Source organism: Podarcis vaucheri, assembly GCF_965113315.1.
Source record: "Podarcis vaucheri genome assembly, chromosome: 5".
NCBI lineage: Eukaryota > Metazoa > Chordata > Lepidosauria > Squamata > Lacertidae > Podarcis > Podarcis vaucheri.
The window spans coordinates 19316593-19335383 of NC_138763.1; the positions used below are offsets into that span (position 1 = coordinate 19316593).

Consider the following 18791-nt stretch of genomic DNA (forward strand, 5'->3'; position numbering starts at 1 on the left):
GCACCGACGATGGGAGTTTTGGTTCAGCTACACCTGAAGCACCAAAGGTTCCCCATGCCTGCAAAAAATGAACCAAAAATGCATTTATCATTTAAAATTTGAACTTTCTCAAACATTCTTTTAATTGGCAGTAGGTGCTGACTGGTTATCGGTTTTGATCCACTTACATGGTCTTGTTTGGTCTTCTTGTTTCTCCTGCATTAGTGTGCTGGCATTTGCTGACTGGTGTTTCATTTTTAATATGGATAAAAATAATTCTGACTGATTATTTAGCTGTTTCAAAAGTTCTGTAGCCAGAAAGAAATCCAGTAGGATACTCACCTACCCACATCACAGTGAAATGAATGGAGCAACAGTTCCTAGGCATTTTTGCTGAGGCTTGTACAGGAGACTTTTCTGATGAACTTCAATTCCCTTATGGCAAATATTAAAATAAATTATATTCTGTAATTTTATTATTAAGGAATTACTGTTACCTATGAATTTTGTGTCATCCCGTCACCTTGACTTCACTTGACAAGTGAAATTCTTGCTTATTTATATTTCAGGGTACAGATATAGTGACTGCATACATGCCTGATGCTGCCTGGTATGATTATGAGACAGTAAGTATATAACTTTTTGTTTTCTTTTAGAAAAAAGGGAAATGTTCTGCATAAGTCTCTATGTGTGCTGGTTCAGACAAAACCCTGATGGTGTCACCCAACACTCCTGTTCTGCTAGGTCAGCTCCCCTTTAGGAAGAGTCTGCTTTGTGGGCAGGAACTGAGTCTCCATAGCGACCTTGGAGTGGGTGGAGGTAATCCACCCACGTCAGCTGGGTCCCTGGCTGCATCTCCTTCAGCCCAACCAATTGGGCTTGCTTAGGGGCATGGCTCCGCCCACTTAAATGTTGGTGCGGCCGGGGATGCTGCCCCTTCTGCTTCCAGTCGTCAGATCTCCCAGCCCACCCACCTTCTTTTTCGTGGTTCAACTATGACCTTGCTATGACTTATGTCGGTTGCCTGGTTGTTGGGGCAGGGTAGGAATTTTTCCACTTGGCAGAATTGGCTCTAGCCCAGGCTTCCTCAGCCTCGGCTCTCCAGGTGTTTTTGGCCTACAACTCCCATGATCCCTAGCTAGCAGAACCAGTGGTCAGGGATGATAGGAATTGTAGTCTCAAGACATCTGGAAAGCCGAGGTTGAGGAAGCCTGATGTAGCCACTTGGTTTTTGCCTACCTTGTAGCAATCATCACAACTTTGTGAGGCTAGGCATTGGGAAAGCCTTTTATGGGAGGGGAGGTTGTTGCCTCTGCCTGCCCCTCCACGGTAAGGGTTCCGAGGGTGTGGTCCCTATCCAAAGCCTGGGCGTGGGCTGGGGCCATGGCACATCCCCAACTGTGACCTGGGGGGGCGCTCATTTGATGTACATCAGAGGGCTCCCCCCTTCTGGTGGTTAACCCTTCAAAGAGGCTTCCTGCGGGCATGCAGGGGTCAGGTTATAGTCTTGTTTCACCCAATTTCCTAAGCCAGTACCACTCACATCTGCAACCAATAAAGTTGTGGCCTTATTTATCCCATTAACCCAGTATATTTTATTTCCAGGAAAGCTGGTCCAGGTCCTTGCCATGCAAGTCAATTTGGACAAGTGGACTTAAATGTCTCTTATTTTCAGCTCCTTGTGAGCCCTCAAAATCAGCTTTAGAAGGATAGATAAGATTTTGGGGGTGCACTGGAGAAAAGAGGAAATGAAATTCCCCTGGTGCTGTTTTGGTGCTCTGGTGCCTTGGCTTCTAAAAGTTGTTGTATAATTGGATGACCAGCATTTGTAACGAGTAGGGAAATATGGTGTTAAGAAGTTGTTTTCAGCATTCAGCTTTCATAATCTTTTAGTAAATAAATTGTTTTTATTATATACTTTCTTGAGATTCTACAAGGAGATTGCAAGTTTTGATATAAGACTTTGGATAGAAGTTATGGATATTGTACATATCTAACTTACGAATTTTGTAAATATCTACTGTGTCCTCCATTTTTCTTAAATATTAGGGCGTAGTATTTCCTTTGAGGAAGCAAACGGTTCAGCTGAGTCTCCCGGCAGACAAAATAGGACTTCACCTCAGAGGAGGCTACATCTTCCCTACTCAACAACCAGCTAACACAACTGTTTACAGGTACTGATGGCTGGGTTGGGAGCCATTAATTTAATCTTCCATGACTTCTATGATTGTAGACCATGGAGTGGAGTTTTCTGAAAGCTATTGTTTTATCTTATTGAGGAACAAGTACAGTAGAATTCACTGGGGTCCATTTCTCCTTCTGTGGATGTGAAATGACCCATAGTAGCAGGCAGATTCTAGGAGGAATGCCTTACTTATTTACTCAGAAATAACCACCCATGATTTGGGTAGGAGATAGGGTGGTAAATTTTGGTGAAATGGACATCTCTGCATTTGTCTCGTTTAATGACGTATGTGGAAACACATGCATGTTTTTGCAAAATGATTGTACAAGAAGTGTCCCTTGCTCCACCTAAGTTTACTTAGCCCATATATACTCAGCTGCTCTGTGAGTGGAACAAATGAATGGCTGTACAATGCTACAATGATTGGAGGTGCTTATTTGGCTTAGCATCTAGATTAAGTTTTCTTCTTACCCAGGACGTTATCAATGTCTGTGACAGTGAATGAAATGTTCATATTCACATTCATTACAGTGTAGACAGTAGATCAGTGATGATGTCCACATTCTAATAATGACAACTTGTCAAGCTGTAATCCTTGAGCTCTTGTCAACCCTCTAAAACATGGTCATGTGTTTTTTTTTAATAGCCGTTCAAAACCTATGGGACTTATAATTGCCTTGGATGATGCCGGGAAAGCAATTGGAGAATTATTCTGGGATGATGGAGTAACCAGAGGTAAGCCCACTAATGTAAGAATAATGGAAGTGATAATTGTATAAAAGCCAGATGTGTGCAGATGGCCTCTTCAAATTCTCCATCTTATCTGTGGGCAGAGAAACTTAGAAGTTCTGGGAACAGTATTTTGAAACATGCTTTGTATTTCAAAGAAATGGAATGGAGTTCAATGTTGCATTATGATTCAATATTCCCTTTGTGGAAGCATTGCAGTTTGCCAGATGGAGTGATCCCTCCTGTCCTCCCCTTGTGTACTGCTGTGTGGGTCCCCCTGGTCTCCCAGTTTTGGGGGGTACGCAGGGGGAAGAGGGGGAGAGAAAGCCACATTGTAGAAGCAGAAGTCGTCGTGCAACGACTGATGGGGCTCATTAGGTGAATCCTGCCCATGGCCAATATTTATAGCATAGGAAAAGGTGGCTTCTACATTCTCCCTTTTCAACAGCCTCTTTCTTCTCCAGACAGAGGAACAAAAGAACCTACCTTACACAGAGTCAGACTATTGATCTGTCTTGCCTTGTGCTGTCCACACTGACTGGCAGCAGCTGTCCAGGATTTCAGACAAGGGGACATCCTTATCCCTACTTGCCAGGGAATTGAACTTGGAACCTTTCTTATATGCAAAGCAGATGCTCTCTCACTCAGTTTACAACCCTTGTTTTTTATAACTTGAAAACAACTCCCTTTTATAACTTTTATAACTCCCTTTTATAGTTACATGTGAAATTGTTGGCAATCCTCCCTCCAAGTTGATTAAGATTTGGTTGGATCACCTGGGAGCTAGATATGCCTGGAGTGTTTCTGTAGTTGTCCCAGTCTTATTTAAAATTCCTAGAAAATACCTTAAAAGTACATTAGTTCAATATCCATATTAGAGTTCTTGTACCTGATTGGAAGCTCTAGATCAGGACTGTACTTTTTTCTATGCTGGGGCGATTTCTTCAGCTGCACTTGAACACACACACACACACAACCACACACACTTGTTAACAGATGTTAGTGTAGGAAAAGAACCCTTGTAACACTGATTCTCTGGGACTGAAATGTAGTGCGACTCCAAACGTTGTGTATGCATTTGACAGGCATACCGTTTATTAAGCTTTCTTTCTCCATAATGCCATGTTGTTTTGAACTTTGAAAGTATGAGAGTGGGAGTGAAATGTCACAAGTGCAGTGAATCCCATGCGTAAAGCTCAGGATATTAGAATGTCAGAGTAAATTGTAAATTATTCAACACACACTTTCCCCTTATTTTCCTCCTCGGAGCAGTGACTGCGTCTGTGCTGAGGTGGAGTTGCAAATTGGACAGATGTATTATTATTTTTTAAAAAGGCCTTGGCCTCATCTCGTGACTTTTAACAGCACCTTGATCCGAGCAAATCTGAAAGTTTGGTATACAGCAAACTGATGTTAAAAACCACAGCTGCGGGTTAAAAACTGACAACTCTAGTGAGCCTTAACATATGATTCACAAAGATAATTTGCAGATCTGTACCAGTGCTCATTATGCTTCTGTTCTTGATGTATAGTGGCAGCAGCTGTACTGCCTTCATGTCATGGTCATTGCCTTTTGTTCCACTCCTGGTCTGATTTTGGAGAGCTTCTTGGGAGGGCAAGGCAGCCAGAACCATCACTGATAATTGGCAAGGTGGGGGGGGGGAGGGTAACATCCTCAGTAAATTAGCAATTTGAATCACTTTGCATTTAAAGAAAAAAATCTAACAGATTCACGCATTTGAAACAACATGCAAACCAAAACACTTTTTATTTACAGATAGGTAGCCGTGTTGGTCTGCCATAGTCAAAATAAAAAAATTCCTTCCAGTAGCACCTTAAAGACCAACTAAGTTAGTTCTTGGTATGAGCTTTCGTGTGTATGAAGAAGTGTGCATGCACACAAAAGCTCATACCAAGAACTAACTTAGTTGGTCCTTAAGGTGCTACTGGAAGGAATTTTTTTATTTTGACTTTTTATTTAGTTATTACATGATTTGCATGTCAGATGTCTTCCAGCAGGAACAGCAAATTTTGAGAAGTTGATATTTTATTCCCCCCCCCCCCCGTACAAAAACACACCCACCTACAAACAGTTCTGCAGAGTAATTTACCTCATGTTGTGGTCAATATGAATTAATACATCTTTGTTTTGTGACACATTGGTTAAAAATTGTACATTCTTTTCCCTATGTTTTAGATACAGTGAAAAACGGACACTATCTCTTATATCAATTTAATGTCACCAATGTAAGTATATTTTCATTAGCATTAGAGCTGTGATGACATTGCCCCCAAAATTGTCCTGAATGGAGTTTGGATCTGGTGTGCTTTCCACTATCTTAACTTAAGTTGGCCTAATTGACTTTGGCTTCCAGTGGTTGGCTGGAATATAAGGACCTAAGTTGTTCAGGGCTTTGTATATCAGCACAGAAATCTTGAACTTGACCCAGTTATCTATTTTACTACAGTCCTAGACTGTAGCAATTTATCAGTACATAAATTTGGTTGAATTTAGAATGTAGAATGTAGAATGTAGAATGGAGAAGAACTGATTGGAAGACACAGCACTCTGAAGTGTTAGACTGCTTCGGATTCATGACAAGCCAGGATGCACATTTCCACCTTCGCACCATGCTTGAAAATAGACAGAAAATTTACTATAATATTATTACTATTGATTTATTAATTGCCTTCTAAGCCACTGTTTCAAGGCTCAAACTTTTTTGATAATCACTGTAAAACGTGTCATCATTATTATAATTTTTTTAATGCTTCAGCTGGGAAACACTATTGTAGAGAAAATCCTAGAGAAATCAGTTTTATTCTCTTTTCCTAACATGAAATCAGTGCAACTTACACAAGAGTACTAAACATACGTTCTCCATTCGTAAGGCAGTAATCATATAAACACTTTTCTGACCATATGTTCCATTCAACTCAATAGGGTTTAGCTCTGAAGTGTGCAGTCTAAATTGCATTGATTTTCTTCTATAAGCTCTAGTGAACCACTTATTTTATAACAGCTAGATTTCAACTGCAGTTTTCCCCAGAATTTGTCAAACATATCATATTTAAAATCAGCAAAATGAAAATTATGACTTGGTGTTCATTTCTATGTTGCAGGACTTACTTTGGCCTTAAGATTACTCACAGAAAGCCACAGATACGCATAACTATCGTCGTTCTTTGTTGCAAGATTTCTGTAACAATATTGTCTGCATACCTTTTGTTTTTTCAGAATGTCTTATATATGACAGTGGCACAGAATGGCTATACAGATTCAAATACTTTCATATTTGATGAACTTAGAATCCTTGGATTGCCCTATAACGCCACAGGAGTGATGGTTACTTCAAATGGTGTGGTTCAGAATAAGAATCTCCAAGTCACTTACAGTGCTGCAGATAAGGTAAATGTCTTTGAATAAACACATGGAAGTGAATCTCTTATGCTATGTGTTATATGGTGCTTAGGATCAGGTTACAGACAAATAGTAGAATCATAGAATCATAGAATCATAGAATCATAGAGTTGGAAGAGACCACAAGGGCCATCGAGTCCAACCCCCTGCCAAGCAGGAAACACCATCAGAGCACTCCTGACATATGGTTGTCAAGCCTCTGCTTAAAGACCTCCAAAGTAGGAGACTCCACCACACTCCTTGGCAGCAAATTCCACTGTCGAACAGCTCTTACTGTCAGGAAGTTCTTCCTAATGTTTAGGTGGAATCTTCTTTCTTGTAGTTTGGATCCATTGCTCCGTGTCCGCTTCTCTGGAGCAGCAGAAAACAACCTTTCTCCCTCCTCTATGTGACATCCTTTTATATATTTGAACATGGCTATCATATCACCCCTTAACCTCCTCTTCTCCAGGCTAAACATGCCTAGCTCCCTTAGCCGTTCCTCATAAGGCATCGTTTCCTGGCCTTTGACCATTTTGGTTGCCCTCCTCTGGACACGTTCCAGTTTGTCAGTGTCCTTCTTGAACTGTGGTGCCCAGAACTGGACACAGTACTCCAGGTGTGGTCTGACCAGAGCAGAATACAGTGGCACTATTACTTCCCTTGATCTAGATGCTATACTCCTATTGATGCAGCCCAGAATTGCATTGGCTTTTTTAGCTGCCGCGTCACACTGTTGGCTCATGTCAAGTTTGTGGTCAACCAAGACTCCTAGATCCTTTTCACATGTACTGCTCTCAAGCCAGGTGTCACCCATCTTGTATTTGTGCCTCTCATTTTTTTTGCCCAAGTGCAATACTTTACATTTCTCCCTGTTAAAATTCATCTTGTTTGTTTTTGCCCAGTTCTCTAATCTGTCAAGGTCGTTTTGAAGTGTGATCCTGTCCTCTGGGGTGTTAGCCACCCCTCCCAGTTTGGTGTCATCTGCAAATTTGATCAGGATGCCCTTGAGTCCATCATCCAAGTCGTTGATAAAGATGTTGAATAAGACCGGGCCCAAGACAGAACCCTGTGGCACCCCACTAGTCACTCTTCTCCAGGATGAAGAGGAACCATTGATGAGCACCCTTTGGCTTCGGTCAGTCAGCCAGTTACAAATCCACTGAGTGGTAGCATAGTCAAGACCACATTTTACCAGCTTCTTTACAAGAATATCATGGGGCACCTTGTCAAATGCCTTGCTGAAATCAAGGTAGGCTACATCCACTGCGTTCCCTTCATCTACCAGGCTTGTAATTCTGTCAAAAAACGAGATCAGGTTAGTCTGACATGACTTATTTTTCAGAAATCCATGCTGACTATTGGTGATCACAGCATTCCTTTCTAGGTGCTCACAGACTGTTTGCTTAATGATCTGCTCCAGAATCTTCCCTGGTATTGATGTCAGACTGACTGGGCGGTAATTATTTGGGTCCTCTCTTTTCCCCTTTTTGAAAATAGGGACAACATTTGCCCTCCTCCAGTCTGCCGGGACTTCGCCTGTTCTCCAGGAATTCTCAAAGATGACTGCCAGTGGTTCTGAGATCACATCTGCCAGTTCTTTTAATACTCTTGGATGCAGTTCATCTGGCCCTGGAGACTTGAATACATCTAAACTAGCCAAATATTCTTGTACTATCTCCTTAGTTATTCTGGGCTGTGTTTCCTTTGCTGAATCATTTGCTCCAAATTCTTCAGGTCGGGCATTGTTTTCTTTATCGGAGAAGACTGAGGCAAAGAAGGCATTGAGGAGTTCAGCCCTTTCTGTGTCCCCTGTTTGCATTTCACCATCTTCTCCTCTGAGTGACCCCACTGTTTCTTTGTTCTTCCTTTTGCTACGAACATACCCATAAAAGCCCTTTTTGTTGCTTTTAACCTCTCTAGCAAGCCTGAGTTCATTCTGTGCTTTAGCTTTTCTGACTTTGTGTCTACACGTGCTGGCTATTTGTTTGAATTCCTCTTTGGTGGTTTCCCCCCTTTTCCATTTTTTGTACACATCCTTTTTTAACCTTAATTCAGTTAAAAGTTCTTTAGATAGCCACCCTAGCTTCTTTAGGCACCTTCCATGTTTCCATCTCATTGGTATTGCCTGACGTTGTGCTTTTACTATCTCCCTCTTAACAAACTCCCAGCCATCATGAACTCCCTTTCCTTTTAGTATTGTTGTCCATGGGATCTCACCCAGCACTTCCCTAAGTTTTATGAAGTCGGCTTTCTTAAAGTCAAGAAATTGAGTCCTTGTATGCTTGGCTGCTCCTTTCCGCTGTATAGTAAACTTCAGAAGAGCATGATCACTCGCGCCTAATGATCCTTCCACTTCTACCCCACTAACCAGGTCATCGACATTGGTTAGGACCAGATCTAAAATGGCTGTTCCTCTTGTTGCTTCTCCCACTTTCTGGACAATGAAGTTGTCTGCAAGGCCAGTGAGGAATCTGTTTGACCTTATGCTCTTGGCTGAGTTTGACGTCCAACAAATATCCGGGTAATTGAAGTCCCCCATTACTACTATCTCCCTTCCTTTTGCATGCTTGGCCATCTGTTCCAGGAAGGCATCATCTATGTCCTCCGTTTGGCTTGGGGATCTATAGTAAACTCCCACAATGAGGTCTCTGTTATTCTTCTCTCCCTTAATTTTGACCCAAATGCTCTCACTTTGGCTTTGAGGATCTAAATCTTGGATCTCTTCACAGGTATACACATCCCTGACATACAACGCCACTCCTCCTCCTTTCTTGTCTGGTCTGTTTCTCTGAAATAGATTGTATCCCCCCATTATTACATTCCAATCGTGGGACTTATCCCACCAGGTTTCAGTGATGCCTATTATGTCATATTTAGTTTGCTGTACCAAGAGCTCAAGCTCATCTTGTTTATTTCCCATGCTTTGCGCATTAGTGTACAGACATTGAAGTCCATTAATCATTCCCCCGTGTCTCTTATTGAAGGATTTTTTCCTCCCACCATTAGGTCCGCGTGCTGTTTGCTCCATTTGGTCTATGACATTTGGATGATCATCTTCATTAATTGATAGACTCCTACCTTCAGGAGCACTGTCTCCCTCCCCCACATTAGTCAGTTTAAAGCCCTCCTGATGAGGTTTCTGAGATTTTTGGCAAAAACATTTCTCCCAACCGTTGTGAGGTGCAGCCCATCACTTGCCAGAAGTCCATCTTCAAGAAACTGCAGTCCGTGATCTAAGAATCCAAACCGTTCCTGTTTACACCATTTGCGAAGCCAGCTGTTCACTTCCACTATTTTCCCCTCTCTCCCTGAGCCACGCCGTTCAACTGGGAGGACAGACGAGATGACAATTTGTGCATTTAGTTGCTTCAATTTCCTGCCGAGAGCCTCGTAGTCTCTTTTGATCTTCTGGAGGCTATTGCTTGCAGTGTCATTGGTTCCCACATGAACCAAGAGGAAGGGGTAATTGTCAGTGGGTTTTATGATTCCTTGCAGTCGTTCAGTTACATCTTGGATCTTAGCCCCGGGGAGACAGCACACTTCGCGAGACATCTTGTCAGGCCCACAGATCACTGCTTCTGTTCCCCTCAGTAGGGAATCCCCTATCACCACTACACGCCTCCTCTTGGGTTTGGTCGGGGTTCTTCCGTGAGCTGTCCGTTCCAAGGTCGCCTGCACATTCCCTGAGGACTGACTTTGCTGCTCATCTTCATATACCTGATCGACTGTAATGAGGGAGAGATCCTCAAATGGAGTCTGCTCTCCGTCTTCCATGCTAGGGGAGAGGACCTCAAAGCGATTGTGTATTTCTAAACAATCAGAGTGAACCCTGGGCCTCCTACTTCTTTGAGTCACGTTTCTCCATATATCTGGCTCCTGTGTTGGTGAACTAGCCTCCTTCTCAGGGGAGTCCCCTGTCTCCTCCTTGGTGGGGATGGTGTGCTCTGTTGCTTCCAAGAAGAGCTCCAGCTCTCTAATTCTTTGGAGCGTAGCTACACGTTCCTCCAGTTGCTGGACTTTGTCTTTTAAAAGGGCAATCAACATGCAATTGCTGCAGGTAAAGCTGCCTGCAACCTTTGGCAAGATGGCAAACATTGCGCAGGAATCACAGGCGACTGCAGCTGTTCCCTCCCCTTCCAGTTTGAGATCGTGTCGTTGGGGGTGGCTACAGAGGTCCTCCATCATAAAAAGCTTGAAGACAGGACAAATAACTTCCCCCACAAAAAAAACCCTAGGTCTCCCCCAACAAACGTTTGAGACTAGCTCCACTAAATCTAAAAGATGGGTATAACTGCGCGCGCCGCTAGGCGCGCGCCGCTGCCCTGCAAACTCTGATAAGCTCCTCCCACAGCTAATCCCCTGCCTCAACAGAAACCCTGCCCCCTCTGACCTTTACACAGGGAAAACAGCTAATCAGCCACAAAGAAACACACACACACAAGAAAACCCTTTTTGCTCCTTCTTCAACTGCTGCCCTGCAAACTCTGATAAGCTCCTCCCACAGCTAATCCCCTGCCTCAACAGAAACCCTGCCCCCTCTGACCTTTACACAGGGAAAACAGCTAATCAGCCACAAAGAAACACACACACACAAGAAAACCCTTTTTGCTCCTTCTTCAACTGCTGCCCTGCAAACTCAGGAGTAAAAGGAGCACCAACCATTGCTTTATGTCAGACATGTCCAACCTCAAGTAGGCTGTGATATATTATTCAGCAGGGGTCAGCAACCTAAGGCCCATGGGCCACAAGCGGCCCATGGGGGTCGTTTAACCGGCCCCCGAGCCACCCCCGAACCAAGCCGCCCGCTCAGCGAGTCCCTGCACACTGCACTGTGCTAAACCCACTGATCCACTTCCTTCATTTCTTCTGTGATGTGTAATTCTAAATTGCCACATTCTTAGCATCAGTGCATTCATATCAGGCATAGGCAAGCTTGGACCTCCAGATGTTTTGGGACTACAACTCCCACCATCCCTAGCTAACAGGACCAGCTGTCAGGGATGGTGGGAATTGTAGTCCCAAAACATCTGGAGGGCCGAGTTTGTCTATATCTGATCCACATCATTGGCTGCTGCTAAGCAGTAGGGAAAAGAAGAAGAAGAAGAAGAAGAAGAAGAAGAAGAAGAAGAAGAAGAAGAGGAGGAGGAGGAGGAGGAGGAGGAGGAGGAGGAGGAGGAGGAGGAGGAGTTTGGACTTGGTATCCCACCTTTCCTTAAGGAGTCTCAAAGCGGCTAACAATCTCCTTTCCCTTCCTCCCCCGCAACAAACACTCTGAGAGGTGAGTGGGGCTGAGAGATTTCAGAGAGGTGTGACTAGCCCAAGGTCACCCAGCAGCTGCATGTGGAGGAGCGGGGAATCGAACCCAGCTCACCAGATTACGAGTCTACTGCTCTTAACCACTACACCACGTTGGCTTTCATTCTTATACAATTCTAGAGCGTTAACTTTTATAAGCACCCCATAAGCAGCCATGCCCCACCATACTAGCTGTTCCTGGGTCACATGGTCTTTCCACAAATGCCTGCTGGATAGGAGTCCTTCAAAGAGTTCTGCACCTCTGTGGATGCAGTTCGGTCACTTAAAGCCTGTTTCAAAGGTGGGGGGAATCTATTGGCCCTCTTGTTGCAGTCATAAATACTTAGCACATGTGCATACATCATGCGCCCTTGATTCCCCCCCCCCAAAAAAAAAAACCCAATACATGTTGAACTAAGAAGCCAAGATTTGGATGGATATTGGTCTTCTGAATAATAATAGTCAGGCATCTATTGCACAGTCATTAATCTCAAGGCAGCTTCCCGCCTAAGAATTCTCACTCAAATGCAAATGGCAGTTGTTCTCCCAGGTTTGCAACCCTTAACTACTGCCTCTGCTTTGTCCCCTGCTATGTCTTATGCCTTGATCTGCTTCCCACAATGCCTTTCTTTGTGTGCTGAACTTTAGATTGTAACCCCCATAAAACAGGGTCCTCTCCTTTGCCACTTGTAAAGTATCAGGCACATGAAATATGTGATAGGTATAGTCCAGTCCATATCTATAGTGGATTTAAATCTGTTATAGATACAGACTAGAATATACTGTATTTTTCTGTGTATAAGATGCCCCCTATTTTTTGGGACTCAAAATTAAGAAAATGCACTATGCACTATCCGTGTATAAGACGACCCCTTATTTTAAACTTCAAAAATTTAGGAAAAAATATACCGGTAGTCTTATATATGGAAAAATACCGTATCTATCCTACCTATCTATTTATCTATCTATCCGATGTTTTCATTTTTTTCATTTTTTTATTAGTCGTTTCAACATGACATTTTATCCCCCAAAAAATATCATCCTTGAATCCCCCCCATTTTTTCCCTTTCCCCTCCCCAAAACATAACCCCCCTCCCCTCCCCCCCAGACTTCCCTCAGCTCCTCTCTCTGGTTTATCAACATATGTTATTTTCTGCATGTTAAAAAACTGTTCAGATCCTTAATTTATATATCTTAATTTATCTATCTATGTTATCAGTAAAAAAATTGTGAAAACTTTTAACCAACTTTTTATTGATGCTTTCATTTTTTAATAACTTTGGGATATTTTTTTAATAACTTTGGGATATTTCATGGGAAGTAATTCATAAATGAATTAAATAAATAAATAAATACAGTTTTTATGCATGTGGTATTTACAGCTTGGATTTTACTCTTCATTTTTGTAGGTTGCCACCATAACAAACCTTCAGCTTAAACTGGGAGAAGATCACAGAGTCTCCTGGGAACAGGTCTTCAGTGATAGTAACAGATTTGATTGTCATTTTGAGCCAGATGCAACAAAAGAAAAATGTGAGGCTCTTGGCTGTACCTGGAGTGTAAGTAACACACATACAGCATAAACCCATATATGCTTTGATGATTAGGGGTGTGTTGGCCATGAGCACAGCACACTGGTCTCAGTCCTTTCCCTTTTACTCACAGTCATGGATGTGAGAGAAGATGCCTCTTCAGACAAAAAGTATGTCTATCCCTCTTGTTCTTTCTCAATATCTTGCTGCATTTTTCTTGAAACTTTTTTGGTCCTGTTTTAAAAAAGATAAGCATTTCAGTGCAATGGTGGAGGCTTGGTAAATAAATGTAGAAAGTGGGTTTGGCAACAAAATGTTTCAGTGTATCCACCATTTTAAAAGGAGCGCTCCTGTTCAGGGTTCCAAGAAGGCATTCCTTCCAAGCAGGGCATTCTTCTCTGTCCATTCTGCTCTATTTCTTCCCTTAACTCCAACAGCGTTATTCAGCATTCCATGGTTAGCAGGCTTGCTTAGTCCCCATCAGGTTATTGTTGTTGTTTGGTAGCTTCTTGCCTCTTCAGTTTAGTTTCCCTCTTGCTTTCAGATTGCCCAGTTTTGGCTACAGCCCCGGTAGCACTCACCACCTTGTTGCTATTGGAAGTGCTGCTGCTGATGTTTCCTGCCCTTGCAAATATTCTCAGGCCCTGTTCATACGACACTGTAACCACTGCAGCCAAGCTATATTTGGCTGAGATCCAGCTAAAGTTTTGCTTACTGGATTCCTCTTCACTTAAGTGCGTGCTTAAGGGACACGGGTGGCGCTGTGGGTTAAACCACAGAGCCTAGGACTTGCCGATCAGAAGGTTGGCGGTTCGAATCCCCGCAACGGGGTGGGCTCCCGTTGCTCGGTCCCAGCTCCTGCCAACCTAGCAGTTTGAAAGCACGTCAAAGTGCAAGTAGATAAATAGGTACCGCTCCGGCGGGAAGGTGTTTCTGTGCGCTGCTCTGGTTTGCTAGAAGCGGCTTAGTCATGCTGGCCACATGACCCGGAAGCTGTACGCCGGCTCCCTCGGCCAATAAAGCGAGATGAGCGCCGCAACCCCAGAGTCATTCGTGACTGGACCTAATGGTCAGGGGTCTCTTTACCTTTACCTTTAACTCTCCCTACTGAGAGTGATCCAATGGATTTCTTTCTGTTCACACCTATGCTGCAGGCGACTTAGAATCTGCCATATAATTTCTCTACTGGGGCATAGTGGCTATGGGTTGGAGTATATGAAACTCAGGGAGGCAAATGGTAAGACTCCTCCGGTGGGAGCCATAGAATCTGCAGACCTGGTCAAAACAGACTTGGTGAGCCATTTAACACCAACAAAGGGTTCTTAACAAACGAAAATAGGATTTGTTGCTGGAATTCACGGGGAGTATTGCTTCCAGTACTTCCTGGTTGAAAAAATTGTGTCTGGAGCTAATGAAATTATCATCTTCCATTCACCTCATTGGAAAGCCTGCTCTTGAGCCTTATATACAAGAAGGTCTTTTCTCTCAACAGCCAGCTGTTTCACCTGTCCCATTCTGCTACTACCCATCCAACGATGGTTATACTGTTGAAGAAATTCAGTACACACCTTCCGGTTTAACGGTAAACCTTGGCAGAGGCAATGGACCTGTTAGACGCCCTAGAGTTTCTGTCACACCCATTGACACACTTCGCTTGGAGGTGAAATACCATGAGAACGACATGCTTCAATTTAAGGTAAATTTGAGGCAAATACCGCAGCTAGTTATCTTGAAACAATCTGCCTGTGACTTTCGCATCAATCGCAAAAGCTTTTTGATTCATACTACTAGTTATAGCCTGGCAAAGCAGTTGTAACCTTGCTGGTTCCAAAATATGAAAGAGGAAATATATTCCCAAATGTTGCTGATGGCGCTACCCATCAAAGATTTCGAATCGTGTGCAGCTGTTCATCTGGCCCTAACAATGTTTCTCCTTTGCCCCGAAAAAGCAAAAGGAACATTCTGTTGTTTTTAAAGAGATTTCCTATTATTAATGGGGCAGGGTGGGGGGTGGACAGGAAGATTCCAGCCTTGTGATCTATGTTCTGCAACATCTTTGTTCTAAGGAAGCAATACCCATTCCTCCTTGCAGATTTATGATTACAGTAACAAAAGGTATGAAGTCCCAGTGCCACTGAACGTCCCCAGCACACCTGCAAGCACCTATGAGAAACGCCTCTATGATGTGGCAGTTCAGAACAATCCATTTGGTATTCAAATTAGGCGCAGAAGCACTGGAACAGTCATGTAAGTGGATGGTTGTACAACTGGGCAATAAATAGAACAAGTGTGAAAACAAACCAAGTTGTTCCCCAAGTTACTACAAAGTTCATGGGGTGGGGGGCAGAGATGTTGTTGTTGTTGTTGTTGTTGTTGTTTTGCTTCTTTTCTCAAATGACACTTACACATATGGTCTTATTTTTACTTGCAGTGTATTTCTGCAACCACATGATTCAAGGGCTGTTTTCTGCAAAAATTAGCACACGGCAGTTATATTTATTTAAGAAACTTCCCTACTGCTTTATTATTATTATTATTTGCTTCTTAGCTAGCTCTGAGTATTTGACTTTCATCTATCCAATCGTCCACCAATTTATCTTACATGCTTATTTTTCACTGACTGACCTTTGAAAGGGTATGAACATGCCACTTTATACAACTTTATTATCACGGCAACTAGCATGAACTATGAATATCATTCTTAAAACTGAATTTAGAAGGAGAGAGAATCAGGTGGATTGTTGCGTGCGTCACTGATCCTCCTGTGTCAATTCTCAAGGAAGTAAACAATATTAAAATACATATGAAAACCTTAGAATGTAAGCAAAAATGCAACCAAAAGACTAGGAGAGAGCTAAAATTATAAAACTATAAAATTATAACATACTGAGATATACCGTCAGGCAAAGGCCTGACAGGATAAATGTGCTCCTAAAAGATCCCTAAATGTATGGTAATTAATGTCAGTGCTTCCCTTAGCTGAGAGGAAAGGTGTCTCCATCATATGGGCACCACTACAGAAGAGACTTTCCCTCTAGTGAAACTATCAGAAAGTGCTTTTCTATGGAGACACATAGCAGGGAGATTTAGGCTGGATCTTAAGCCTCTTCAGCCTTGTCATGTGATCTTGCAACTCAATGTAGACCACTGTTCTAGAGGCATGTTTTCTCTTCGCCAGGGTAAAGCAGAGCCCTTCTGCTGAATCTGGTGTAATTTGGATCTGGTTTAACTTCACACCTGAATTTGGATCTGGTGTGACTTTACTCCATTTTAACTTACACCAGCTTGCTTTACCCCCAGCTTCTTGTGTACAGGTTTGCTCCCTTAAAGGAGCAAAATTAACAGATTTGTCAATCCCCAGGCCAGAGGAAGACTGCTATGCATATTTGTTAGGATGTGACTTAATGCTTGCCACACCATTTTAGAGTCTAACTTTAGGCCCATGTCACGCTGGCTGCTGAAGGCAGAATATGGGGGAAGGTTGGGAGATTTAAAATGGTGATTGGTCATGGGGATCCATGGGGTTTGGTGAAGAATAGAGATGAGGGTTTAGATAAAGTTGGAAAAGTCTAATAGATTTCAGTGTACGTATGCTAGTTTTTAAAGAATGGGTGAACTGAGAAAATATTACTGTTTCATGCTTAAAACCCCTAGAAGTGTTCTGTTCTCCTGTAAGCCTTTGGGTAAATACTTTGTGAACTGCAGTATTCACTCTGTTTCTTTTAGGATCAGCAGGAAACAGACTAAGCTTAGTTTAGCTTTTCCTCTCCATACCTGTCATCTCAAATGATCAGATAGCGCAGAGAGACAAGCACACCATTAAGCAGACAGGAGCATCGCAGATATGTTATAGATCATCATAACACTTTTCAGCACCATTGGTGCTTAAAATATTTCCCTCACAGGTTCTAAATGATTTCTGATTGTTCCTCCCACCTCTGCCACAACAGCTCATCATTTTAAATTTGAAAAGAAGGAATGTTGATGTCTATCCTTCCCCGGCCCCATCTCAACCCACTGTTTTGAGAATTGCTAAAAATAGAAGTACTGGTAAAATATTTGATGGGACTCAAATATTTTGTCACAGCCAGTTTTTATGCTGGTTTACCTAGGTGATGAGCTTTCCTCAAGCTTTGTTCTGTTGGGGACACTATTTACAATTGTAGGTAGGTGAGTGTGACATCACAGGCCTAAAGGCTATTGATGTATCTGCAGTCTCCATGATTTTAATACTAGGCCTAGGAACACTACACCTTCCTGGGTTCTTGACATTCAGTATGTCCTGCTCTGCAGTGTGGCAAGGCTCAACTAGAATATAAGACAAGGTGAGGTGCAGGACTGGATACAATATGAGGCAGGGCTGTGCTCTGGGAGGGGGGAAAACTATTTTTGCTAGCCATGGTAACCATTTTGTGGTGGCACCCACAGCAAATTTATCAAGATATGAGAACCAGACCTCTTCTTCTACTTTTCTTTTTTACCAGAAATAGCATGGTTGAGGCTAATTATGTTCTGAGAACCTAGGTCCCTGGGGAATGTGCCTAAGCATAGCATCTAAAAGAGGTTTGTTCTAAAGGAACATGGCTAAAATGGGGTCCTCCAGAAGTTGATGTCATATTACCACTGACCTTGCTTGGAGGGGCTGATGGGAAGTGGAGTTCAACAGTATCTAGAGGGCAACATGTTGGCTAGCCCTGTCAAGGTTCGAATTTCACACATTGCTCACCATGAATCATTGGGAAATGACACATCATCAGAATACTCCAGGACTTCACTGAAGTCCTTCTCAGACCACGACTATCCAAAACAGAAGAGGTGTGAAGTTCAATACCCACCCCTACCACACATGTCAGCTACTATACAATATCTGATATAGTTTCATTATGCAAAACAGAAGTGTGGTGATAAGGGCATGGGAGGAAGATGGAAGGCAAACTCTGCATCATCCTGAAGGCACAGTGGAACCCTCAGAGAAAGTTGTATCAGCACAAATCTAGAACCTAATATTAATTAGCAGCATTTCTTGAGGGGAAAATATATGCATACCAGGGTAGGCTTGTCCCTCTTTACCACTGATAGTGTGTCATAGAGACCTTGTGGAATGAACTGATCAACCATAGCCAATAAATGCCCATTATGATATAATCACAAAGGTTTTTCCATCACTGTAACATTGAGTGTCGCAATATCCGATGATCAGCAATGACACCCCCCCCCCCTTCACCCTGCAAATGTTTTGAAACCTTGCCATCCTCATATATGGAATATAATCCAGTCTGCTTTCTACTTCTTTCTAATGAAAACTGCTGAATATTTTGATTGCAGTTGGGATTCTCAAGTACCTGGCTTCATCTTCAGCGACATGTTCATTCAGATTTCAACTCGCCTCCCTTCGCAGTACGTGTATGGGTTTGGTGAAACAGAGCATGCTCACTTCCGACATGAGATGGACTGGCATACTTGGGGGATGTTTGCAAGGGACCAGTCTCCTGGGGTGAGTTCATTCTTTTACCATCTTCATTACAACGTCCAGCTAAAAAGATCAGGATGTGTTGAATCCGGACTGAATTAATTGGACTTGCGTCCAAATAATTAGGCCGCAGTCCACCAGCTCCTTATACCAGGCTGGGATGAAAGGCAGTGAATGGAGTGGAAGCATTCTTCCGCT

The 18791-nt window shown here is 42.8% G+C and overlaps 1 protein-coding gene across 1 annotated transcript in view; it reads left to right on the top strand.

Moving 5' to 3' along the window:
• SI (sucrase-isomaltase) overlaps positions 1-18791 on the top strand; it is a 112621-nt gene that overhangs the window by 42092 nt on the left and 51738 nt on the right. The window contains exons 20-28 of the mRNA XM_082223813.1: positions 549-605; positions 2029-2153; positions 2811-2899; positions 5091-5140; positions 6132-6302; positions 13001-13150; positions 14616-14819; positions 15216-15370; positions 18449-18617. Of these exons, the coding sequence (XP_082079939.1) occupies positions 549-605; positions 2029-2153; positions 2811-2899; positions 5091-5140; positions 6132-6302; positions 13001-13150; positions 14616-14819; positions 15216-15370; positions 18449-18617 (1170 nt within the window). The remainder of the gene's footprint in view (positions 1-548; positions 606-2028; positions 2154-2810; positions 2900-5090; positions 5141-6131; positions 6303-13000; positions 13151-14615; positions 14820-15215; positions 15371-18448; positions 18618-18791) is intronic.